Source organism: Cydia pomonella, chromosome 25, assembly GCF_033807575.1.
Source record: "Cydia pomonella isolate Wapato2018A chromosome 25, ilCydPomo1, whole genome shotgun sequence".
Taxonomy (NCBI): Eukaryota; Metazoa; Arthropoda; class Insecta; order Lepidoptera; family Tortricidae; genus Cydia; species Cydia pomonella.
Genome location: NC_084727.1, coordinates 5,857,723 through 5,884,788, shown reverse-complemented (window position 1 = coordinate 5,884,788; position 27,066 = coordinate 5,857,723). Strand labels below are relative to the sequence as shown.

General features: G+C 41.1%; 1 protein-coding gene across 1 annotated transcript in view; it reads right to left on the bottom strand.

The window, feature by feature from the left end:
* Positions 1 to 26,077, bottom strand: part of LOC133531684 (bromodomain and WD repeat-containing protein 3) — a 57,336-nt gene extending 31,259 nt beyond the window's left edge. The window contains 27 exon segments of the mRNA XM_061870047.1: positions 644 to 777; positions 1,509 to 1,634; positions 2,324 to 2,465; positions 3,037 to 3,255; positions 3,646 to 3,872; positions 4,663 to 4,752; positions 5,202 to 5,394; positions 6,429 to 6,518; positions 7,358 to 7,384; positions 8,130 to 8,290; positions 9,033 to 9,168; positions 9,391 to 9,507; positions 9,510 to 9,703; positions 12,367 to 12,531; positions 14,528 to 14,758; positions 14,867 to 15,019; positions 15,193 to 15,261; positions 15,756 to 15,791; positions 16,949 to 17,144; positions 17,750 to 17,970; positions 18,358 to 18,573; positions 19,019 to 19,206; positions 20,379 to 20,577; positions 24,179 to 24,238; positions 24,368 to 24,397; positions 24,474 to 24,532; positions 24,617 to 26,077. Coding sequence (XP_061726031.1) covers positions 644 to 777; positions 1,509 to 1,634; positions 2,324 to 2,465; positions 3,037 to 3,255; positions 3,646 to 3,872; positions 4,663 to 4,752; positions 5,202 to 5,394; positions 6,429 to 6,518; positions 7,358 to 7,384; positions 8,130 to 8,290; positions 9,033 to 9,168; positions 9,391 to 9,507; positions 9,510 to 9,703; positions 12,367 to 12,531; positions 14,528 to 14,758; positions 14,867 to 15,019; positions 15,193 to 15,261; positions 15,756 to 15,791; positions 16,949 to 17,144; positions 17,750 to 17,970; positions 18,358 to 18,573; positions 19,019 to 19,206; positions 20,379 to 20,577; positions 24,179 to 24,238; positions 24,368 to 24,397; positions 24,474 to 24,532; positions 24,617 to 24,653 — 3,716 coding nt within the window. The 5' untranslated portion in view covers positions 24,654 to 26,077.
* Positions 26,078 to 27,066: the final 989 nt, after the last annotated feature.

Here is a 27,066-nt window from a genome sequence, read left to right as displayed (position 1 = left end):
AGCTTAATTTACGTGACAATAATGTCGTATACAAATTGCATTTGTCGCGCTCCCAACATTATTCGTCTCACTCGCGACAAAAGCCTACACAATGATGTACTCGTAATACATGTATCAGCACGCAAGCGCATGTAAATAAATAAATATATATTATAGGACATTTTTACACAAATTGACTAAGTTCCACAGTAAGCTCAATATTGGGCTGTATATACAACTTGTGTTGTGGGTATTTGGACCCCTATATATACATAATATATAAATACTTAAATACATAGAAAACACCCATGACTCAGGAGCAAATATCCGTGCTCATCACACAAATACATGCCCTTACCAGGAAGTAGTCATCAACAACAAATATATAAATGCAACTTTATGTACACTATATAATAGTGCTTAGTACCCAATACAGTTCAGTTCGAACCTAACTTTTGTTTGATTTGCATCCTTCTTAACGTCATCCGTACATGGCGACCGTGACAGGACACAAACCTGCAATCTTCGGATACCAGGATCTTTGAAACCGGGGCCACCGGCTCCATAGGCAGGGTCACTACTCACTAGGCCAGACCGGTCGTCATATGTAGTAATAACTAAATTGGAAAAAGGCCATTTTATGTTCAAATGAAGACATTTTTACCTGATGATATACAGTAGCAGATCTGTGATGAGCCGCGCCTGGCGCACGATGGGCGAGTGTGGCTCGTTGAAGCGCTCCGCGTTGCTGGCGAGGTAGCGCACGTCGAACTGCGCGGCCGCCGCTCGGCGGTAGAACTGCCAACGAAATTGCGTAAGTAAATGAATAAATACAGGTTGTTTATTTACCCCCTTATTCATAATGGTGTACTAAAGTTACGACGCCGCTGATCATCGTTTGTCCCTTTCCATCATACCAATACGTCGGAAAGGGACAAACGATGATCAGCGGCATCGGAACTTTAGTACACGTTTATGAATAAGGGGGTTAGTCACCTGCATTAATTAACAGGGTGAATATATAGGTCATACTGAGCAAATTTTAGTATGGGCCCAACCCCAAAATCGTAAAACAGATCTGGTTGTTTCATACATTTTGGCCTTGTTGTTTCTGACCTTGACATTTTCTATGGGAGAGTAAGCTTTTTTCGCACATTTTGAGGTTGATCCCATAGTAAAAGTGGCTCAGTAAATTATTGCAGGTGACTAAATAGACAACCTGTATAAAAAATACAATAGTACATTAGAAGACGAAGTATCTCCGTGGCTCTAGTGTTATATTTCGTTACATTGATTCAGACAGGCATTAGATTATAAACACCTCGCGGCCTTTTCTAAACGCTTGGCGCTTTGTATAGTTTTTCCCCAATGGGGGACGCTACGCTAACGTCTCGCTCCGTGCCAAATGGGTACAGAAAGTCCCAGCTACCACTTTCGTCGAGAGAAATCTTAAAAATCAAAGTATACAATTTTTAATTATGGGGAATTACGAGTATACTTAGTTCTATAGACAGCAAAGCGAAACTCACCAGGTGGTCGAACCTAGAACGAATGGTGCTGAGATCGATGGGGTAGGGCACGACCAGCGCGTACGTGGGGTACAGCTGCAGATCCACTGGCGCCACGAAGGGCTCCGCGGCAGATAGGGACATCACCTGTAAAAGACACATTTCATTACCATTTCCTGTGCTGGCAAAGGTATAATTTTTTTATAAAAATGGTGTATACTTGTCTATTCTGACTCGATATAAGACTGCTTCTAATTCGTGAGGTAATACCATGAAACTGGTATTTAGTATGGTATGGATTGGGCATGAGTGGTGGGGGAACTGACAGAACGGGATAGTCTTATGTATTTTTCACTAGGAGTAGCAGAGAGAGAGCGCTATTATTGTTTGTCCTTGACATAGTCTCAGTTTTCCTTTCTGCTTACTTCTAAAAACTTCTAAGTGACGTAGACGTTTCTTGTTGCCCACCGTTTATGTTGGGCCACAAATAACCCGACCAAATTCCGTAGGTTGTTTTTGGTATATTGTCAGGAATGTCAAAACGTGTTTTTAATTTTGTCGCATTGCGGGCGCACGCTACCATCTATGGGTAATACGATGTATCGATGACGTCAGCATGCCACGTAGACAAAGCTGAGCCGGCCGATGTGCTACGAGCGCTACGCCGTAGCGTACATGATAGCGCTACGTCGTAGCACTCGAACCCGATCAGTCTACACCTGCGCCAAAGTCATCTTTCCTTGGAAGTTGTAGTGTTTTCGTTGGTTTTCTTGCTCGCACCCATGCTGCTCCCATCGTTTTCTCTTTCGTTAAAGACAAGTACAAAAATAAGTTACCAGGTTGAGATGATGAGCTATAGCGCGGCACGCGGCTGCTCGGTCGCCTCGCGGGGGCCACTCGCTCGCTTCAGCTTTATATAAGACTGCTTCTAGCTCGTGAGGTAATACTGGCACGGCACCGCCGGGAGCTGATGGTAATCTGCAAGGGTATATAATCGGTTATTTATTTTAAATTGAGGTTTCGGATGCACTTTGGGATTGCATATTTTGTTTATCAAGTACTGGCCTTTAACAAATCATCCCCTTAAGGCCGTCCCCTATCTGAATGACTTCGTGCGTTCCAAGTCCCTCGAACCCCCTTCCTCGTTCTTCACCTTTACAATTTGAATTTGCACAAGTGAGCAAATTATTGCGTCAGTGCGCTCTCTCACTCACTTTAAACTTAAATAAACAGTGTCCTATCATTCAAAACTCAAAATCATACGATCAATTCACAGATAATTGCCCGCGCGTCGCGACGAGTGACGCAGGTTCCCCGTCCGACGGCCACGCGGCGACTTTACCAAGCTAAAATATTGTGTACATACTTTATTGTTTACATAACATGTTATAGCGACGTAAAAACACCTACTTTGGCCTGGTAGCCCCTTAAAGAACCTCATTCTGTTAGTCATAGAAATGTGGCTCTCAGAATGTTCAGGAAGGAAATTCTGATACCACACTATTCGAAAAGTACTGTACTGTCTGTAGATTTCGCATTCGCAACACACCTCTCAGGGTCCATAGGCTCGAGGTCCCACGGCGACAACCTCTCCACCTCGCCGTTGTCCCAGCGCACTTTGAGCGACAGAAAATTAGCGGCGGCAGTCCGCGCCCAGCGCGCCGCCGCGTCCGGCTCGTCCGGCACCGGACCGCCGTCGCCGGACGAGCCGGACGTGTTCTCGAGGACCACGCCCGTCCACCAGGAGTCGTCGATCATGCAGCGGAAGCTGGGGACAAGAAAATATAGGTATAAAGCCTAGTTTTAGGGCTGGAAGGTCAGACGGTAGTCGCTTGCGAAAAAACTAGTGTCTAAAATTCTTCGGATTTATTGCCTAGCCGGATATGAGCCGTGGCAAAAAGCCGGAGTAATGCGAGGAAGTTAATGTGCTACGAGTGCTACGAGCTTGGAGCATACATTAGTGTACTACGTAGCTGGGTCGTACTGCTAGCGCCGCACAAAGGTAGAAACCATTCATGGGACGGCCGATGTGTTACGAGTGCTACGCACAGCTTGAAGGTCGTTGACCTCGTCGAGGACGCCGCGCCGGTCGATGTGCTACGAGTCCTCCGCTGTAAGGTTAATAAGTGCTACGCCAAAGAACAAATGTGCTACGCACCGATCGCCCTGCGTCCAGCCGCGCGCGCAGCCCGCGCTATACTGCTGGCGTAGCACGAGGAAGTCGATAACATCGGGCATATCATGGTACACGACCACAAAGCTCCCGCCGCCGGTCGCGCTGGAGCTGCCGGCCGGCCGCGGCAGGCAGCAGGCCAGCCGCACGCACGCCACACGCGGCGGCTTGATGGCGTATTTGATGCCTACTACTTTAGCCGCTTCGCAGTCCTGAAATAGAAGTGTTATGATGTGTAAGAAAAGGCACAATAGTTATTTGTTTTACAAGAGGGAAAAGTTGTTGTTTAACCGCTCGTGCTAATATTGATACCCGAGCAAGCGAAAGATTCCACCACGAAATTGAACCATGAGCGTAGCGAGTGGTTCGAGTAGTGGAATATTGAGCGTTGCGAGGGTTTCAAGGAACGAGGGTTAAACAAACTTTGCCTCCGAGTGAAACACAACATTTTTCACCGCACCAACACGAGGAAAATAATATCTATGAAATACCAAACATAACAAACTAAATCAAATCCAAATGAACGTAATTAAATATTTATCATCCAAAATCATCATATAAAGTCAAATATACAGTCACTTGCAATAATTTACGTGGTTAATATATAGGTCATATTGAGCCACTTTTACTATGGGATCAACCCCGAAATCGCGAAAAAAAAAGGTGTTTGATTCATACATTTTGGCTGTCTGACCTTGACATTTTCCATGGAAGAGTAATTTTTTTTTTGTGATTTATATTTGATAATAAAAGTTGCTCAGTTTGACCTATATATTGAGCCCGTAAATTATTGCAGGTGACTAAATATACATCGTGTATTTACTCAACCTTATAGCCAATGTCTTAGTATTGGTATTCCACCTATCCAATTTCTTTGTCTAATGTGTATTGCGTCTCACATTATGCTTAATGAGAGAGTGAGACGTAATAACCACCCTTAGAGCCGTATAAATGTTAGATGCGTATATCCATAGAAATAAACCACTATAAATTTAAACTTACGTAGACATTCCCATTCTCCCAAGGTCTATCCCGTGGCAAAACAGGATATAAATCTTTCTCCGAAACAGCTTCCAGATATTTTTGATGACCCTGGAATAATGATATTAGATAAAAACGGAAATATAGTATGTTAACACACGGTCTACTAATTATCATACATCGGGGTTTTTGGTGCGGGAATGTTTTCGTGTATTTATAACTTTGTTTATTGTACAATAATTATCAAACTATGAATTAAAAATAGACAGTAAGCTCCAAATGCGCTTAGAAATATTAAAATAGTATCGGTTTTTATAGTTTTTACCTGTTTTTTGGCTACAGTAAAACATTCCCGCACCAAAAACCCCGATGTATGCTAATTATGGTATCGAAATATTAACAACACACGCTGCATCTGTATTATTTAGTGTGAGAATCCAATTTTTCAGCGCACGCGCAATTCTAAATTTGGATTACAGATGAATCCTTTGCGCCAACATTTTACTATGCTTGCCAGACTATAGTTACATTAAATGTGTAATAAATTTGACTACACTCACCACCCTGAAGTACACGACGGCGTCACCCATCTGCGGGTGGTAGGGCGCCTTGCGCGGCGACACGGCCGTGAGCCACTCGCCGGGCCGGTACAGCTCCGGCAGGTCGGCCGGCGCCGCGCCGGATCCAGACCCGGATGCGGTAGCTCCGTTTGCGGCTGCCGGACGCTTCGGAGCTGACACGCTGGGACTGTATCTGGATATGAAGGAAAATTATTACGAGCCTATAAAACCCGGTCTTTTGTTAGGCTTGCGTGGAGATATAGATCCAACACGTAGAGCCGACATGGAGAGCTTTAATGACATGTAGAACGCCTGCTGGAACCCGTTCACAGGCGCAACAATAGACACCCATGAACCGGTCGCAGCAGGCATTAAGACTAGTTTAGAAAAAGTGAACAGTCAGTCTATGGATTGAAGTTTAGGTGGACAATGAGACAGGGTTATTGCAAAGACGTCCGGACACCTGCCATAACAATGTTTTCACTAGTTAACTTAGATTATTATTAGGTTACATAACATCGCACTGAATGCAAGGAATTTGTTTCTGGTGTGATAACGTAAAGTGAAGACAGAAGTCGTCATAGCTCGTCGAAATAATTAATTATATTAAATATTTGATTGTTTGTAACGAGATACCATACAATGCAGACATTACTTTATGGTGAAGAAATGAAATAATTAAAATATTCAATAAAACCGCAAGATGTACATTTGCACATAAATGTTTTAATGTTGTCTTGATGTTTGTATCTGAAAAACTAGTAGGCGATGTCTCTCTTCATCGCGCAAGCAACACATGCATTGCTCACATAAACCAACTTAAGAGGGAACACGACAAAGTGGTCTTACAGCAGATATCACATTTAGAATAGAATAAGAATAGAATAATTTTTATTCGTAAACACAAACAAGACACATTAGATTACATGATATAACAAAAACAAAGGCAGTATAAAGTGCCACGAAATGGCCTCATTTCAGCATGTTGCTGGTGGCTTCCAGCGCTGATCTTCCGCAATTAATTATCCTGCTGATTTAGCAATTAAGTATCCTGAGTTAGGGCGGTGTCTCTCAAACTGAATTGTAAAAGACTGAAGGAAGAATGAAGAATCGAATTATAACTGATACACAACTAATTCTACGGATTGATACGGAAAAATGAAGAAGGTAGGATAGTTGTTAGACCTGAATTTAAGAAGTTGACAAGCAGTAACTGTGTTGACGTACCTTCTAGCAGCCACGGGGCGTCGCCGAGCGCGGGTGGGCGGGGCCAAAGCCGCACCCGCCTCCCAGTCTGAGTATGCTGACGATGACGAACTGGGGACAACCATCATAACTCGTATACGAATACATATGTAAAAAAAACTTAGCTATAGCAGCGGGGCGACAATGATCCTTTCGGGCATTTTCGTCTCGTTTCGGTTCAGCATTGCTACGAGCAATTATTAGGGTTGGCACAACTTGACGTCGCTTTGCGTGCACAACCACAGATAAGACAATTACTTGAATTTTGACAACCCTAAATAGCCGAAAGGGATAGTGCCGGAAATTAGAAAAGGACAGCATGATTCGTCCCTGAATCGCTGTCAAACTTCGAATTTGTAGGAAGTGCCATTTCTGTACGGTAGTACAGTCAGCATCAATAGTAACGGACGAAACAACGCGCCAAAAGTATCTGATATTCCGGATAACTTTTCCAAATATAGATAAATCTTTGATATACACGTTCAAAAGTATATCTTTTACAGTCTTAATTGTTCTACTAATAGAACCATCACTTTTTGTTCGGCTGTTAGAGAATGGTAGATACTTTTGACACCTTGTTTGAACCGTTACTTTTGATGTTGACTGTACTATTGTTTATTCTGTTGCTATAGTCGAATAACGTAAGGAATGATATTCGACGGTTATGAAAAGACAATTAAGTACTTCTTAAAAGTTAGATTAATCCTGTCTAATTGTAATCACTTTTTCTTGAAGATTTAACAGGAGTTAAGAGTCGATATCAATTTAGCTTTTGTGCAAAAATGACAGCTTGTTAGACAAAATTGAGCTGAACTGTCACTCATTTGGGACAAATAAACTTAGTTCAAACCTGTTAACATCGTTTCTAAGACAAAACCAATATTTATTGTTAAAAATATGTTGCTACTTACTTGCCACTTTTGCTTCCTGAATGTGAACTGAAAAGAAATAAGTTTTATTATTAATACTAAAATATTTAAGATATTTATTACAATAATTAAAATTTGGTTGTTTGTATAACCATGTCACCATACTGCTGCATTTCGAGTTAGCTTCAAATATACAGCAACGGAATGCTGGAATAATATACCTGCACCCCTCAAATATTAAATACAGTATGTAGTTTAAATTGCGGATTGAACAACATCTTATAGCAATACAAAACACGCTACATCCTGATACTACAGCCACGCCGTCATATTTATAGTTATGTATGCACTTCATGTCTTTATTTATTTTTACCTTTATTAAGTAGATTTACACTCATATATATTTTATCTATCTTATAAGTTCATATACTTCGTTCAAAACATAACTATTAAATTCAGCTTACACCATACTAGCATTTGTTTTGTCCAAATTCTAGTACATATAGTTTACACTCATACATATTAACATAACTCTAAGCCATTTAGTTTCCGACTAACAGCGAGTAAGGAATAATATATCAAGGGTCTGCCTGAAAATCAGCGTTGTGCAACACTGCAACCTTATGCTGAGGCAAGCTCCTATTTAACACTCATGGATATATCTCCCTTAGATGTGCAACTCAATTTATTTTTTAAGCCTAAATTTAAGGTTTATCTGTTATAAATGCCACTGTCTGTTAAATCTGCCATTTCAAGTGATGTTGAATAAAAATGTTATATATCTATGTTTACATTTTGACCAATAGTATCATACCTAGAATCAGTGAGATCCAATGAAGACCGGCTAGACCGTGAGTGGGATCGCGAGCGAGACGAACGCGAGTGCGAGCGAGATAGTCGAACAGATTCGTCGGAGGTGTCGTTGTCGGAGCTGACCACTTCTAGCGCTGATGGTTCTTCTACAACTCGCCGGACCTAAAATAAATATTTTTATTTTTTATTTTTTTTTATTTATTTGGAGATCCAACAGCTGTGACATTAACATAGAAAAATATAGTAGATACAGGAAGCCAATTACAGGAACTCACAGGTAGTGACATAATACTAAACTAAGATAACGCACTATTGCAACCACATATGTGAACAAAGCGAATACAAATGATACTTAATAAGGATAATGTGGGAGTTCAAAATACTAATTAACTTAGTAACATAATGAGGTCTAAGGTAAAAGTATAAATAGTAAATACGTAATTATAAAAAATATAATAGCTGTTCATAAAACTAGGGATCAAATGCGCGTAACGCTATGATCACAACGTATGGGATAACTGCAATATTTCTAATCTAATAAATTTCTAAATTAAAAAAAAAAGAATCTAGAGATGTTACGTTGACGTGACGTTGATGATACACCGGCCTTTCCCGCCTTTCCCGCCAGGGCCACGGAACGCACGCTCGATGTCGACGGCCATACATTTGTTTTAACCAAGATATGGCGGTTAGCGTCAACGTCGAGGGTGCACCAACTCTCTCGCTAGCCCAAAATCATCTGAGTTTATTCGGTTAGAATGTAAGAACCATACTTTTCTACATTAAGGATAGCCAGGGGAGCCATAATCCTTCAATGGGCGGCGCACGGGCTCGGGCGCGGTGCTGATCATGATGGGGCGCCGCCGCATGTGGCGCCGGTACCAGTACAGTAGCATACACTTACAGGCTGCGCCTGCGGCGCGGGGCGCGGCTTGGGGCGCGCGCGGCGGCGCACGGGCTCGGGCGCGGTGCTGATCATGATGGGGCGCCGCCGCATCTCGCGTCGGTACCAGGCTAGCTCGAAGGCGTTCATCTCCGATCTGAAATTGTAACGTTTTGTTACTAGAACGAGAACATCATCCCCACAAAGTAAAGGCGAAGATAATTCTGTCTATCTGTTTGTCTATTAGTTCTTCACGCTGCTGGTGCTGGCGCGCGGTGACGGCGGAGGGCGGGGGCGCCACGAGCGGGCGGGAGGAGGGCGGCACGGGCACGTCGCGCTGCCACGAGCCGGCCGTGTGCCGGAGCTCTCGTGTACTCACCCCTGCTGGTGCTGGCGCGCGGTGACGGCGGAGGGCGGGGGCGCCACGAGCGGGCGGGAGGAGGGCGGCACGGGCACGTCGCGCTGCCACGAGCCGGCCGTGTGCCGGAGCCCTCGTGTACTCACCCCTGCTGGTGCTGGCGCGCGGTGACGGCGGAGGGCGGGGGCGCCACGAGCGGGCGGGAGGAGGGCGGCACGGGCACGTCGCGCTGCCACGAGCCGGCCGTGTGCCGGACGCCTTCGTTGCGCCACACGCCGCCCCCGCCGAAGCCGAGGCCGTTGACGAGGCCGGGAGTCCGCTCGGCCGCTAAAGCCTGATGAAAATAAACATGACTTCATGACACAAATATTTGATACCGTATCCAACGACAATATTAACTAGTAAAAATCTATCTCAGATTAATTGATACTCCTTACAATACACTAGTTTTTTTTTTTTCTTTTCTTTTTATTGGAGAAACAACAGAAGTATGCGACAGGATAATAGGTTACATTGTTAGGTACAAACAATATAGAGATGAACACTTACTTCCTTAAACGCTCTCACTAAAACATACATAAAATAAACGGACTTAACTAAACGGAATGTTAACATACAAGTTTACCAAGTGTTGTAGACCAAGCTTATGTATATTATAATTTAGGTACTAAATTCAAATGGAGAAGAAAATAAAATCAGCAAAAAGTCGAAATTAGGTACTGATAACCAATTTGTGCAATATATTATTAAGTACATTGATGACGACACACTACTGATGAACATTATGTTGGCCGTTGAGAATATTGAGTATTTGATAACGGAATTTGGGCCTAGTGACATTGAATATATCGATGGAAGTAAATTCTTTATTGTAAGTGTTACAAATACGACGTAAGGGGGCTCGCAAACCGGCGTTACTAGAGATGGCGGGAACCGAGAACAAAGCATTAGAGCGCGAGCTGAATCGAGCTGGGACTCTGAAACGTATCCGCACCAGCAGTTCCATCCTGTTAAAATGCCCTTTGCATATTTTATAGAGAGTAATTGCGTCACAGCATTTGCGTCTGGTCTCTAATGAATGCAACTTATAATGTCAATCGTCTGTGTAATGCTCGCAAGACCTTTTTTTGAACCATTTCTATTGCATTTGCATATTTTCTATACAGTGGATTCCAGATTACTGAGCCATATTCCAAGTGGGGTCTAACCAGTGATTTATACAGCAAAAGATAACTTGAAGATTTATAAAAAACCTTTGCTGTTCTCAGAACGAAACCTAGCATTTGATACGCTTTTGAAATGATACGCTCTATGTGCAACTGGAAGTCTAGTTTATCATCGAATAGGATTCCTAGATCACGTGAGGTTGACACTTTTTTGATATACTCATTGTTACCTATTTTATATTTCGAGTTGATAACTCTTTTTTTATTTTTTGTAAAGGTCATCTGCAAGCATTTATTACTTGCCAATTACAGCTTATTTTTAGAACAGTATTAAAAAAAACATTCACATCATTTTGCAGTAGATTACTGTCGTCAATACTTTTCGACAGTTTAAGATAAGATAAGATAAGATAATCATTTATTTGATAAAACATGAGTTGATAAGCTGTTAGTATACAAATTCAGTTCTTTACATGTTCGGCTGGAATTTCAGCATTCAAATATTAATCACAAAAATAAATTACAAATATAAAAGAAGCCGTACTGAAAAATATTGGGAAAAAAAATGTCAATGTGTGTCAATGTCAAATTACTAAACTAAATTATCTAAAAAGTATGAATTTTAAAATGTTGTATTGATTCACTAATGTCATAAAAACAATGTTCCCATAGTTAACTGTACAGTTCTTTACATGTCTGGCTGGCATTTCAGCATTCGAATATTAAGCACGAAAATAAATTACAAACAAAACAAGCATTCCATTAAAATGTCAAAAATTTAAATCAAATATTAATATGTGTCGATGTCAAATTACTTAATTAAATAATCTAAACATTATTATTTTTAAAATATTGTATTAAATCATTTATGTTATAAAAACAATGTTCCATCAGTAAACTGTACAGTTTTTTTCCAAAAGCCTTTCCTTCTAGTGTTCTTATACCAACGGGAATAGAATTATACAACTTTATAGCCATACAGTAGCAGTTATTTTGGAACAGCTTTAGCCTTTGATGCATCGGTATCTCTAGGTCGTATTTGTGCCGTTTATCGCTGGCTTTTTTTTTAAATAATTGTATATTATTTTTAACAAATTTACACATTTCAAAGACGTACAAGGATGGTAAAGGGAGTATCTTTTTTCTCTTGAAGTTGAGTTGAACTTGAGTTCAACAAACCTGGGCCCTCACCAAACGCCAACTGAACAAGTTACGTATCTGCCAAGTTTCCATGGAACGAAGCATGCAAGGAATAAGAAAAGCTGATCGAATAAGGAACCAGGTGATAAGAAGCAGAACCAAGATGCACGACATTGTAACAAAAATTAGAAGGCAGAAATGGAAGTGGTCAGGTCATACCAATAGAGGCATAGACAAATGGAGTAAAAAGGTAATCCAGTGGTACCCAAGAGGCTGTAAAAGGAAAAGAGGAAGGCAGTTCAAACGATGGGACGACGACATCAGGCCTGTTGCTGGTGCCACATGGAGCAGGGTTGCCAGAGACAGGAACGAATGGAGAAGGCTGGAGGAGGCCTATGCCGACTGGCAAGCGGGCACCCAATACATTTAACAACACATCAGTGAAGAAACAAATAAACAGCATTTGGGTGTCATGACAAAAAGGCTATAATATAATATATAAAATACAATACACTACTTCATAACTTGCTGAGTTTGTTATTCCGTACTCAAAAGTTACCTTTATTCCCATCATAACATGGGGAGGGGACAAATGGGAACACACCAAAACTTGCTAATGGAACACTACACTTTGATATTTTTTTTTGAGGGGGAGGAGAAGGATGAGGTTGGTTGGCTGATTCTCACTGACCTCGATCATGACGTCTATGCGGCTCCTGGCGTCGGCGAGCGGGATGAGCTGGTCGAGCGCCAGGTTCTCGCGGCCCGGCACGAGGCGCTGGTACTCCGGCGGGTGCGGCGCGCCCTCCACGTCCACCAGGAAGGGGGGCGGCATCAGGTGCGGGGGGATCTCGGTCTACGAACAAAGGTTACATTGTAAAGTTATCGCCTCCCGAAAACAAGTGACAGCAGAGTAGAGTGAAATTTTGTATGTTCCAGAGCAAAAAAAAGCAACAGGTTGACGTTTTCTTGCAGATAACAGAACCGCGTGACAGAACCTAAGACCAAGTCTTCTGCTCATCTAGCAATATTACAAAAACATCTCTCAACAGTCGGTTTTGAAGCCATATTTAGGGCCATGTAGTCATGAGCATTTAAAGCCAGGTTAGAAGGTATCTGGTCCAAATAGCAGGACTAAGTTGTCTTGTTACCTGCTCATTCAGAGCTGTTCCAGTAGGGATTGCAATCCGATCCGGCGGATCCGGTAATCCGGCCGGATCCGGCACTTTTCAGGAGCTACCGGATCCGGACCGGATCCGGTAAAATAAAAAAGACGCCTAAATACAGCACGCACTGTGCGTTTTAGGTGAGGAAAACGCGACGGATGAGAGATATAAAGTTGGATAGAACAAAAAACTAGTGAAGAAGTTTAAATATAGTGAGATAAAAATATATTTATTATGACGATAACTGGGAACAGGAGAGAATTTCTTCTTCTTTCATGTTGTTGGCACGATATGACGTTTACATAAATACTGTAATAGAAGGAAAAATTAAAGGATGGAGATGCCATGGAAGGCATTTGTAATTTATGCTAGAGAGAAGGTTAATGTTAAGGTTAATGTGTCATAATGTTGTGATAGAAGATTAAAACTAAACAAATGAACAGGATTAAGTCGGCAGTATTCAACCGACTTGAGTTGAGCTCATCATATATATGTATATTGATAATCTTTAGTAGATTCTTTTCTATTCAAATTTAAGAAATAATCTTTTGTCTTCACAATTTCAACCAATTTTATGCAATTTCCTACATCTTCGTACGTACATGATGTCTAGTCAATTCTTTACTTGATCCATGTAACTTTTCTTAGAGAGTCCCTTTCCGCTGTGTCGTATTTCGTTCCCTATAATTTGCCCTTCTATCCCTAAACAACATTTTTTAAAATCATACATTCTACTACTTTCACGCACAAAAAAATGAGAGCAAGATAATATTGTAGCGCATTTAATATCACTTTGGTTAAAAGTAAAATATATATCTTCTTTTGTTACTAGAATGGATGTCAACGTTACAAAGAATTCAATCAAAGAACAGTTAGGAAAACTTGTCCTTTCAAGGACTTCCATTTCCCACCCCAAATCCCATCATCAGGCTTTGTAAACTACTCAAATTCATATATATAATCGAACATTTGAGTACTTGTGAATGGTTAAATATAATAAAAAACCGATTTCATATTTTGTTTTTAAAGTGATATTGACATTGTAACACTTTTTACTACTAAGTTATATTTTATTTTTAAGAATTTATTTATTAACTTCAAATTATAGATTTAGGAATACGTATTACGCAAAAAACTAGAAAAATATGTCGCTTAATTAACTTTAATATCCCTATACCAATCCGGATCCGGTCCGGCCGGATTGAAAATCAATCCGGTTTGCAATCCCTACATCCCTCAACAGAGGCTGATAGTCCATGTCAAAGACCAGCTCCGGAGGCAGCTTGGACATCAGCTTGGGTACTGAAGCTACCGACAACAGCAGGTGTCCATGGACCTTTAAACCTAGGTCGGACTCAATCTTAGTCAAGTTACCTGCTCATCCAGCGCTGTTTCAGTAGCATCCCTCAACGTGCGTGTGGAAGATCAGCTCCGGAGGCAGTTTGAACATCAGCTTGGGTACTGAAACCACCGACAACAGCAGGTGTCCATGGTATCCATGGGCCTCTAAACCTAGGTCAGACTCAATCTTAGTCAAGTTACCTGCTCATACAGCATCTCTCATCAGAGGCCGATAGTCCCTGTGGAAGAACAGCTTGGAGATCAGCTTGGGTACTGAAGCCACCAACAACAGTAGGTGTCCATGGGCCTTTAAACCTAGGTCGGACTCAATCTTAGTCAAGTTACCTGCTCATCCAGCGCTGTTCCAGTAGCATCCCTCAACAAAGGTCGATAGTCTGTGTGGAAGAACAGCTCCGGAGGCAGCTTGGACATCAGCTTGGGTCCTGAAGCCACTGACAGCAGCAGAAGATGTCCGTGTGCGTCTGCGGCGGCCAGGGCGCAGCCGCCGCCCCATTTCGCGTCGAAGATTGCGCCTTCACCTTGCCCTTCGATTTTGTTCAGGAATGAGGCAAGGATCTGGAAATAAGATACTTCTTAGCCTCAGAGTAAAAATACTGTTGTTTTGAGTACCCTCAACTATTTCTTTTTTGCGTCATAAGATCTAGGAATGGTTGGCGAACTTACCTCGCCAGTGCTGGCGTCCCATACGAACAGCTGGCCGTCGTGGCCGGCTGACAGGAACACGCCAGGAAGTAAAGGGTGGGCTTCCAGCACATAGGCCTCGTCTTTGTGGCCTTTCAGAACCCGCACCATGCTGCACGTACGGGAACACCACACCTGTAAACAAAGCAGCGTATTAAAATTTGCGAGCGTACAAAACATCGACAACGAGTACCTTGACACCTATTGTCATGCTATTAAAGGTTAGATTTGATCAATCTGCGCGTCATTGTGTATGTCACGAACTTTAAAACTGGTATATATATTGATATTATAGGTTAACAACTTACTCTAATGGAGCAGTCGGAGACAGCTGTGATGATGTATGCATCGCTTAGGTCCCAACACACCATTGTGACCTGAAAACAAACAATTGATAATAATCCATTCATTCATTTTACGACCGGTCTGGCATAGTGGGTAGTGAGTCTGCTCATGAAGCCGATGGTCCTGAGTTCGAATCCTAGTAAGGGCATGCATTTGTGTGATGAGCACAGATATTTGTTCCCGAGTCATGGATGTTTTCTATGTATTTAAGTAATTGTATATTTAATATATTGTTGTCTGAGTACCCACAATACAAGCCCTCTTGAGCTTACCGTGGAACTTAGTCAATTTGTGTAAGAATGTCCCTATATTTGTTTATTTATTTATTCATATTTCTTTATACAATAGTTTTATATGTCAATTACAGTAGATCATATTTAAACAATTTACATAACACATCGGTCTAGATATAATATACATATACGATTAAACCAAAGGATATATTTAATACTAAGTTCGTCTGGAAGGGAGCACTCTTTAGCTAAGTTTTTGCTGTTGAATTATAACAAAACAAAACATATCCAACCTTTAATTTCTTGTTGTCATCCTTGCCAGTATCATCCTGTTAAGAAAATTTACTATTAGATATCTTCACAAATATATTTTACAAATTAAAGAAACTTGGGATAAAATCACCGCATCCGACAAATACCGAATAGGAAATTTTACTATGAGAAATAAACAAAATTTTAACTCGGACAATTGGGGAGGTTACAGTCAGCCGCAAAAATATGTATCGAGAGAATCGTCTCATAAATATGGCACTACGCTCTTATTACACTGGAATAAGATGCTATGGGACATATTTTTGAGTAAGATGTGTACACCCATATTTTTACACTTGACTGTACGTACGGGATTACCAAAAGGTGTATATTTGAGGCTTAATTTTACAGTAAAGTAAGCTGTAAATCAGTCGCTCGCAGCCAAGCTTTCAAATATCATAGTCACATTTAAAGCGCATGTCGCTCTAAACGTGACTTTAATACCTCTTAACCGCCAAAGACGTCCACGTTTCATTCATTCATTCAAATCATTTAATTGGTTTTTAGGTACTTTATTAAGAACATTAAACAGATATCGTACAATATCATAAGAAACATACAATTGCATATTATGGCTTTAAAAACTGGGACGAGATTTAAAACAAGTGTACACAGCATGCTTTACAAGTAAACGGATGGTTACAAATTAATTTAACGCCATATCTTAGCTACAGTGGTAAATATCAGAGAACAAATAACTATTTAAACATTAAAATACAAAAGAGTAATAAACTAAGGATTAAAACTCGCAAATGAGACAGACTTAGAGTCAAAGCTGATGTCATCGGTCAGTGAGAGGAAGAGACAAGGATGTCTGCCAAGTATTTCTTAAACCTGGCAATGTGGGGGCAAAATTGACAAAAATATCAATGCCCTAATGGAATGATTACCGGCTATTAATTCATTATATTAGCGGCACATTCTTGTGATTGGATTATAGAAAAAAGCATTGTTTTTATATACTCTAAGAGCGAAAAGTTTAGTTTTTCGACCTCCAAATTATGTTAGTGCTACGACCATTAAATTGTTTTACATATATTTTCATTTTAACACTACTCCAATCATCTGTATTAATAGATAGCGTGTCTAAGCTTTTTGGTAGCGTGTGTGGTGTGGCTAAGCGTGTGTGGTGCTGTCACTGTTTTCCACTATGTACGTCCGCGTGTCAACTTACCAAACTGGCACAGTGCAGCACCGTGTGGCGCCAGGCGGAGGCGTGCAGCGCCCACACGCAGGCGGCGCCGTCCTTGGAGCCCGACACGAAGCGCAGCCCGCGGTGCGCCCAGGCCAGGCTGTCCACCGCCTCGGAGTGCACAGCCGTCTCCAGCACTCGACGCGGCCCGCCGCCCTCGCCGTCCACCATGTACACCCTGAGGGAAAATTGGGGTTACCTTCAGACCTTTAAAAATGCAAAAAAAGTAATCTGATCTACAAGTCTCCTGGAGTTATCGATACCTAAGCCCAACGATAAAAATTCAATACAAAGTTTGAAATTTCTAGTTCAGTTTTTGGCTGGTATATTTCCCCGTTAAGCCAGATTTTCAAGATTCTCTCCTAGTGATGATGACGCGTCGAGGCTAGCGAAAGCCGAGCTCCGCATAGGGCTGAACCTCGAAGCGTCACCTAAGAGTGGGAAGTTGGAGCTTAAACACGACCCAATAGTAAAAGTGTCTTAGACAATGATGACATTGTCACATTCGCTTAATGTACTGAACAGGCTAGGACAGGTGTCGGTAGTCATAGCACACCGAGGTCTTTTTGCTGGTCTTTCAAAGCAGGTCCTCATCTGACGTAATGATCCTGCGACCCTACAGCTAAGAACGCTCCTCCAGCAGACCAGACAGCATATCATATGACAGGCGCCTGGTCGCATCCTCTCCTTGTACTGAACAGACTGAGACAGGAACTAGCCGGCACGCGAGCAGATCCAGAGCTAAGGTATGGAAACTAATGGTCCTTCGAGCCAGATCCTCACCTGACATGATGATCCTGCGACCCTGCAGCCAGGAAAGCCCCTCCAGCAGACCAGGCAGCACATATCATGTGGCAGGCGCCTGGGCGCATCCTCTCCATGTACTGAACAGGCTGGGACAGGAACTGGCCGTCGCGGGAGCAGGTCCAGAAGGCCACGGAGCCGTCGGTGGACGTGGACGCGAGCCAGCGGACGTCGCCGCGCGCCCAGGGCGACCAGTGGACCTGGAAGTAAGTTAACCTTGTAACACATTTTATAGAAATCAAATTATATTATGAAAAATTCCCTTATTTTTTTAAAGTATTACGAAAGCTTATTCAAGAGTTTGTTCAGGTGAAAATTGCTGAGGTTATTGAATTTCTAGTGAATCTATTTAAAGAAATTAAAATTATATCAAGTACCTATCTTTCCTGAACCCATTGGCCCATTGCCTGTCCTGTAAATTTAGATGGCATGCCCAGCTATTTGGTACTAATACAACAACAAAAAACACAAACAAACATTTAAAAAAAATCAGTACATATTAACTCAGATGTATATCTACAAAAACGTGTCCATGAATCTTGTTTTTTTTTTTTTCATTACTAAAATCTCAAATCCTGGGTACTTACAGAGGTAATAGTGCCCGCATGCGCGTGCAGGACAGCTAACGGAGCGCCAGTGGCGAGACACCACACCCGCACAAGTCTGTCGACGCTGCCGCACGCCAGTAGGGCTCCGTCGCGGGACAGGCACACGTCGGTGATCTCGGCGCCGGCGCCGCGGAGCGTGGCGACGAGACGCCCGTCGTACGCGCTCCATACTTTTACTAGAAGATCGTCCGCGCCCTAGAGAGAAAACAGCGCCTTAATATATTGCTTTTTTTGTTTCTTATAGACTATTATTTTGAAGACAGCACTGTAACTAAATAGAACTAAGAAAGATTGCCATACTTTCTAATTTAAACAGCTTACTATGAATATAGAATAAAGTTGGTCAAGGCCTTTCTCAATGTTTTTTTGCCAAAGGAGGTTTCAAGGGCGAAAATGCTGTGATAACTCTAGACCACCTATGGCCATAACATATAATTACGTCGGAGGGGTGCTGACCTGCAGCGAGTGTGGCCGCACATTCGCTGCTAAGATTGGCTACGTCAGTCACCTGAGAGCGCACCAGCGACACTCTCAGCGGTAGAAAGCAGTTGCTGTAGTCGAAAACGGCTAGGAGACGATGATGATGCTTTGCCACTGGTGTTAAAAAAACCCTCTCTACCAAAAATACTTTAGGACTCACCGTCACAACATATCGACCGGAGCAGTCAAAGGCCAGGCAATAGACAGCAGAAAGATGTCCTAGGGTCCTCCGCCTTAACTGTAGGCCTCCAAGCAGCCTTTTTGGCAGGAGCTGCGCTGCCGGCGCCCGGGGAGCTGTCCCTCGGCCTTCGATGATGCCTCCAAGCTCACGGGAGAGTAAGCGTCGAGCTGAAAATAAAACAAACACTTATTCATTTATAACACTCTTTTCTACTCAACTGTAATGGTTTCAACCATTAAGTCTGCGTATATCAAACTATTCTGCTCACAACTCAACTATAACTTTCATTTCGATGACTATAGTCAACTATAAAAAAAATTGACCAATAACGTGCCGCCGCGCTCCTATACAAAAACTAAACGGGCGCGGACTAAATAGTGGCGCGTTTATGTCATTAGTACTTCATTTTTGTCTACTGAAATACTTACCAATGGAAAAATGAAATATTTAGGTTTTATAGTAAAAAAAGTATTATTTTAGATGACACGTAGAAAAAATATTGTATACAATAGTGATATAATCAAGCTTTTCAATCTCGTACCTTACTTAGGCAACTCAGCAAAAAAGCTAACCTATTATATCACGATTGTATAAAATATTATTAGCAACGAAAACTAGTACCAGACATAGATATAAGTATTATATGTTAAATAAATGTTCATTTTTAAGTTTCACGTAATTTAAGCCTGTTTTTAATCCTATTTACGACGACTTAATACTGCATATGGTGTGTTATAACTAATTACAGAGCATAATAATATGGTCCTTCCATTCATTGGGCAACTAATCCGAAGATTTGACGTAGGCACTGGTTTCTAGGAAAGCGCTTGCCATCAGACATTCCAACCTATAGTCTGTATCTTTAGGTATTTAAAAAAAGGTAAACAAAATCTACCCTCAAATGGCTCCTTAAGGCAGCTGAGGGTAGATTAAAACATTATATGATCAAATAATGTAGGTTTAAAGTCAGGTTGTTCAGTGACAGATCCAGGCGGTTTTGTATTTGGTTGGTTAACCAATAAATATTAAAACTACCCGAAAATGTACAAATTGTTTGTTTACCTTATTTAAGTACCTAAAGATACAGACTATAGAGGGGATACGAAATATTGGGATTAGACCGGTTTCCTCAAGTTTTCCTTCACCCAAAAGCGACTGGTAAATATCAAATAGCCTTATAAACTCTGGCACACCCAATTTGTCAGTAGAAAAAGGTAGCAAATTTAAAAAATGTCGTCGCGAAGAGTTGATTATGATTACCCATAGAAAATTTGAATTTCGCGCCTTAACAAAGTGGGTGTGTTTGAGTATAGTTAGACATATTAAAGTAATAACGTACCGAGCGTATGATCCTTTTTAAACGCTGAATACTTCGGTCTGGTCCGAACCAACGCGTCCCCAAGCAGCGAGAGTCGCAGGCGCAGCGATGAAGCAGGAGCGAGAGGGAGTGAGCTCGTCGAAGGCGAGGGAGCAAGACGCAATGCGCTCGCGCATACTGCTGCCAGACGGTGCCAAGGCACGTCGCTGTACTGTGCTGCCTGTGGGGTTTAAAAAAAATGATGTTAATTTGACTATCATAAGTTATTGTACAGTCACGTCTGAAAATATCGGTACGAAAAATGTGCCAAAAATATGTATACACTTCCTTAATATATGGGCAAGAAAGTCGTGTATACACATTTCTGGAACTTTTTTCGTATCGATATTTTCAGACGTGACCGTACAGACTAAGTGGGTTTGGTATTACTAGACAGTAAGCTACGATGCCCAGATGTTTAAATGAAATCTCTTTTTTGTTGTCTAGTATCCAAAATACAAGCCTTAGGCTGCGTTTCCACCTTTTGCGAGGATGCATAGCGAGGGATTTGTTTTAAGGGGAAACAAATGAAGTGATTCTATTGGTTTGACGACCGGTCCGGCCTAGTGGGTAGTGACTAGAGATGCAACGAATAGTGGGTTGGCCGAATACCGAATATTCGACGGAGCCATCGGCTGAATAGCCGAATATTCGGTTACCTAAAATGAAGTATGAATGAATATTCGGACCCGGGTACGTCCTTAAACTACGTCCAAAAGAGAGGTATGGGCATTGTGAATGTCATCTCGCTTTGTGTGGTAGGGCACAGCCAGTGGATGTCATTACAGATCTAGAGCAGAGCCCAACTGGGGAAGTACCTCCACTTTACAGAAAACAGCAGCCAAATAACACTAGACCCTACTCATAGTGTTGTGTTCCTGCCGGTGAGTAAAGTTGCCAGAGCTCAACGAGGGGGGGCGGGATTAGGGTCGGCAACGCGCATGTAACTTCTCTGGAGTTGCAGGCGTACATAGGCTCCGGAGACTGCTTACCATCAGGCGGGCCGTATGCTTGTTTGCCACCGACGTAGTATAAAAAAAAAAAGTAAATTCGAACGCGCGCGTGCTGTGCGCTGTGCAAGTTGCATCTTCTCGCTGTAGGCAGTCTTTGACAGAAATTGCGCTTATTCTGCTCGCAGTGCGTATTGAATTGCGTACATTGCGATGCGTTAGATTTCGTATGTAAAAAAAATTGTATTATTTTTCTCATTTTTTTGTATTGTCTATGAATATTAAGGTAGTCTGAAAGATTTACCTATCGATTACTTGTTGTTTGTTACTTTTTTTACCCCTCGTTTGCCGTTATCTACGTGTTAACATACTATTCGGTATTCGGCCGAATACTATGCCACTATTCGGTATTCGGCCGAATAGTAGAATTGTGGCCGCATACCGAATAATGGCCGAATATTCGTTGCATCTCTATAGTCACCCTGCGTATGAAGCCGATGGTCTTTGGTCCGAATCCCGGTAAGGGCATTTATTTGTGTGATGAACACCGGTATTTGTTCCTGAGTCATGGGCGTTTTCTATATATTTAAGTATCTGTATATTATATATATCGTTGTCTGAGTACTCACAACACACAGCCAAGAAGGCTTAACATGGGACTTGAGTCAATTTGTGTAAGAATGTCCCTATAATATTTATTGGTTAATTGGCTATTAGCCACCTCGGGATGGGTGAGGATCGGACAGTCAAAAGGGCTTACTTAGGCCAACAGGATGGCGTCCAGTTGGTCATCCTAATATCGTAAGACGGATAGAATGAGGCAGATCTCCGAGAGCTCGGCGTCGGCGAAAGCTGGCGTGAATCCGCTCTGGACCGAGCAAGGTGGCGTGCTCTTGTGTTGGAGGCCAAGACTCATTTTGGGTCATTGCGCTAGCCAAAAATTGGTTCTTACCAAACACATCTCTCATTATACATCCTTGCAGATCTCTGGTCGAAACGCAGCCTAACTAAGCTTACTGTGGTACTAGGTAGGCCTGTGTAAATGGTACTATAACCTCTAGCATCCTATGGTATAATACGCTTACAAATTAGCTCCAATGAAATTTAGGCCACTATTAAATGGCACAATGGTTGGCAGTCCTCAACTGTGCGTTTCTACAGGAACTCTCTGCCTCGCACAGCTAAACTGTGGAATGAACTGTCGCCTGCGGTATTTCCGGACCAATACGACCTTCAAACCTTCAAGAAAAGAGCGTACTCCCATCTTAAAGGACGGCGACGCACTTACAACCCCTCTGGTGTTGCAGGTGTCCATGGGCGGAGGTAATCGCTTATCATCAGGTGATCTGTCTGCTCGTTTGCCTCCTCTACCATAAAAAAAAAGTCGCTTTTTTGTTTTTTTTTTTTTTTAATTTTAAAACAAAATAAATTGAATTCCTCTTCTTCCTCACGTTGTCCCGGCATTTTTGCCACGGCTCATGGGAGCCTGGGGTCCACTTGGCAACTAATAAAAAAACAATTATATTTTCAAATAACACTGATTTAAAATTGACGGCCAATTTTACTAGTGTGGTAGGCTGCTAGAGGATATTATTAAATTCCATTTTTTTTACCAGAAACCATAGAAAATGATTTGGATTTTATGTAGACCGACCCGACCCAAAAAATTGTCCTCAGACATTTTTAAAATCCTTGACTATTATAGATAATATACACTTGTAAAGGATAAAGCTTATCATAATTTTTCAGTATTTGTGAGCAGAATGTCTCGTTTAATTACATAAATAAATAGTTTAAAAAACACTAGAAAAACACGCTTTCCCTTCGTCAAAGTCATTAAATTAAGCGGTGCATTTGGGCAATATGCATTTCGCGGCCAAGTACTTCTTTTTGCTCAGGATATATTTGAGATAACTGAAAAACTTCCAAGTCAATATATAATAGGTTTGTTATACCCTTGAAACCTGATTGTGTTCAAAGTCCATTACGTGACCTTTCTCACACAAGTGCAAACACGATAATGATACGATATTCTATCATGGAATGCCAGTGCCTATCTTCCGGCTTCATCATCAGACCTTGAAACCTAATCGTGGTCAAAGTTCATTACAAGACTTTTCTAACAAATCCAAACACAGATATGATACGATGTTCCATCATGAAGTTCCAGTTCATATCTTACGGCTCCATCATCAGATCAGTTAGACAGTACCATCAGAACTACATACAGCTGCCAATTTTCATGACGATACGATGCTTGGAAGATGGTTCAATTAGTTACCTTAGATTCCATTACATAGTTAGTTACATACAGGTCGACCTAATAAAAGCGTGTTAAAAAAAATTATAGCAATGTTTTCAATCAAACTCAGTTCAAAAACTAAAATAAGAACAAAGTTTTAAGTTTTTCCATGTTTCAAACTTTGCCGCCGGTGACGCAGGCAATAGCGATCGGGCGTCATCGCCGCGCGCAAGCCAATCGGGAGCCAGAGCGTAGGTGCTCGGCAGCTAGAGGGAGATAGCGCTTTCTTCTCAACGCTGCCGCCGCAGGATAAACAGAGACGACAATACATGCTATTACGCCAGCATCCGTCCTTGTGATGCATGATATTACGAGATTTTTGCAAATTCTATAAAATCACGTTTTTTATCACTAAAACCCCCCAAAAACATTTTTCACTATTTCCCAGTACATTTTTACGATCATTTTGATGCATCACACGATTTAAGAAATTTCGTCGATTTCGAGCATTTTACTTATTTCAGGGCGCGCATTTTGTTAGAAAACTTAAATAAACTTGAAAACTCCTGAAAAAATGAATGAAAACTCACCAATTCATTGTACGACTGGGAGTGCTCTTCGCCCTGCCAGTCAAGGCGGCGGGGTAGGACCTGCGAAAGGCAAAGTATGTAAAAACTTTTCAGCAAACTTTCAGCGTCTCTGACAGCCCCAACCACGTGCGTTTGCTTTCAAAACAATAATAAGCTCTAAACCCGGCACTAGGAAAAGCTCAGACTTACCTCTACGCTCTCGAGCTCTTTTAACAATGTCTGCAAACGAAAACATCTAAATTAGTGGCTTATCGGACACAAAATTATATTCTACATCAATTTTCAGTCAAATTACCTTTGCAGTTTCCGTCAGCGGACCTCCCGTAAGAAATTTCGCTATCAGAAAGTAGAGTTCTGAAACCGGGAAAGGTAACATTACAGTTCTCGTATGTCAGTTGATCGTAACTTGCATCTCGGTTTTTGAAGCACTGCACTTACCGGGAACGACCCTAGAGTCCTCGTTGGGCTCCTCCATTATCCTAGTATTTTATCCAGGGTATAAAACACCACACGCACATCACAAACACTTGAAAAATCGAACAAACATTTCACCATCCGCTTTACATTGTTGACGAACGATAGTGCAAACCTTTTGTAAGTAAAATGGCGTATGCTCGGTTGATAAAGCAGGCAAACACCTTGTATTTTCCCAAGCTGCCAGTGCGTTGTTCTAGTTCTATGCATAGAACATAGATGGCACATCAGAGAAATCCATTTTAAAATAATGTACATATTCCTATTATAATTCAGATTTTAATTTTTATTATTTGTAAACAATTTAGTCAACTGATTTATTCAAAAATGCACGCTGACAATTATATCCTACCATGCCGCATGTCATCGTGACCTATTTTTTATTATTTTGTCATAGCAACATTGGTGCTCAAAAGTCAATCGAGGATGCAGCGATGGCAGGCGGTGGTATCAAATATTTGCTAAAAAACCATGGGTTTTATTAGAAAACTGTTACTTGCAAGTATTAAAAATTGCTTGCGAGCTGGTGCACAACTAGCAAAAGGTCGTAGTGCTGGAGTGACGAAGCCTAAACGCGAGCAAACAGTGGTCTCATGAATGACAAAGTGGTATCCAGAAAAACCACTAGAACTGCTGGATTTCAAGCTCTGCGAGGGATCAGACGACTAGGTAAAGCTCTAAATTGGATACTTGTCTTATTTTTGAGCTCATTTATTCATGTAAATCGCGGGAAAAGGTTGGAATTATGATTGTTTTGATCTGTATAACCACTCCTGATCAATAATTGTTTATTGATCAACACCTATTATTAGATGACCCTTATTATTCACAGTCTAATAAATGTTATGCCCTTAAGGACAGCCAATTTATATTTAGCAGTTGAATTGTTGCTAAAGTTGGTAAAAGTGGTTTGCAGTCAAAACAAAGATTTTTATTTAGCCATAATTTCACTAACCATCATTAAAAAATCACTTGTATAAATAAAAAAAGTGTGTAATTAACAATGTAGTTGGGCATTTTCAGAAAAAAGTATATATACCCTGTACTTTTTTTAAAACCTAATTCATTTTGGGTTATTTCTACTTATATTTATGAGCACTATCGATTTAAGCAATAAAAAAAGTGTCCCACTTTTAACTGTCAGTTTTGTAACGCAGTTGTATGTACCATTACTAAATTGACTAATAAATTTTGTGTGGAAAATTAAGGATAACTAAGGCAACAAAGGTATAGTTTTTTCTGAAAACCCCCAGTTATCAGCTATTTGTTTTTTTACTAACAAAAAAAAACTATGTATTTAATAACAGCATTATGTACAGTTATCACAATATTGGGATATCCCGATAAATTCAGGACACCTCGTTATCCTATATAATACGCTTAAAAATATAACCATTTACTTCTAAATCTGAAGTACCCATGACACACCTCAAAAGCCATAGTTTTAGATTATATGTATGTAGAAAGTTTTCCCAAATTTGAAGATTATTAATCTGTGTTTTTGTCTCACATACTAAAATGACAATTTGATATGCCAATTTACTGTCCAGTCATCCAGTAATCCAATATCAATATTGTACTCATATAGGCGGGTCCACACAGAGCGAGCATACGCATGTGGCAATTTCCTCGCGCACAAAGCGGCCAGTGTAGACATGCCTTGAGGCCGTTTTGTGCATGAGGAAATTGCCTCTTGCATATGTTCGCACTGTGTGGACCTGCCTAATCACAGATGGCTTGGACAAACTGGCACTTTTTTTTAATGTAATATATTACAAACAATTCCTTTTTTCAATGTTACATTATCATCATCACAAATTTAAGAGCTGTACTCTTGTCGGTGAAGCAATCAAGGCACGCCTTTCTTTGCCCTCTTCCTTGACAGCCTGATATGACACGACAATCACTTTCTTCTACACTTGATCCATGTATGGCCTTGTTGGCTTTCCTCTATATCTCCATACTTCGACTTTCCCTTCTATAATGGTCTTGATGAGTTCATTGTCATAACAGGTGCCCCAACATATTTCCTCTTCTACTTTCGATAGTTCTCAATAGGCACAGCTTTCCTCAACCTCTATTTAAGACCTCCTCGTTGGTTACTTTGTCTGTCTTATTTTCTCCATATGCCGCCAGCACCACAGTTCAAAGCGTTTTCTGTCTCGTTGAAGTATTATCCACATTACAATACTTCTGGTTAAAATTAAGGCTATTTATATTATTTATAAAAAAAATAATAACTTCTGAACAACCCTACTTCCTTATATATTATAATGTTATACACCGTGTTTTTTTTTTTTATTTGCGTTCATTTCAAGGGTGCATTCCTGATCTTAAATTAAGTAACTTTCTCAAAGACACCGGTATTCTAATTAACTCCATTTCGGAGATAATCAATATTTTATTTTTATCTT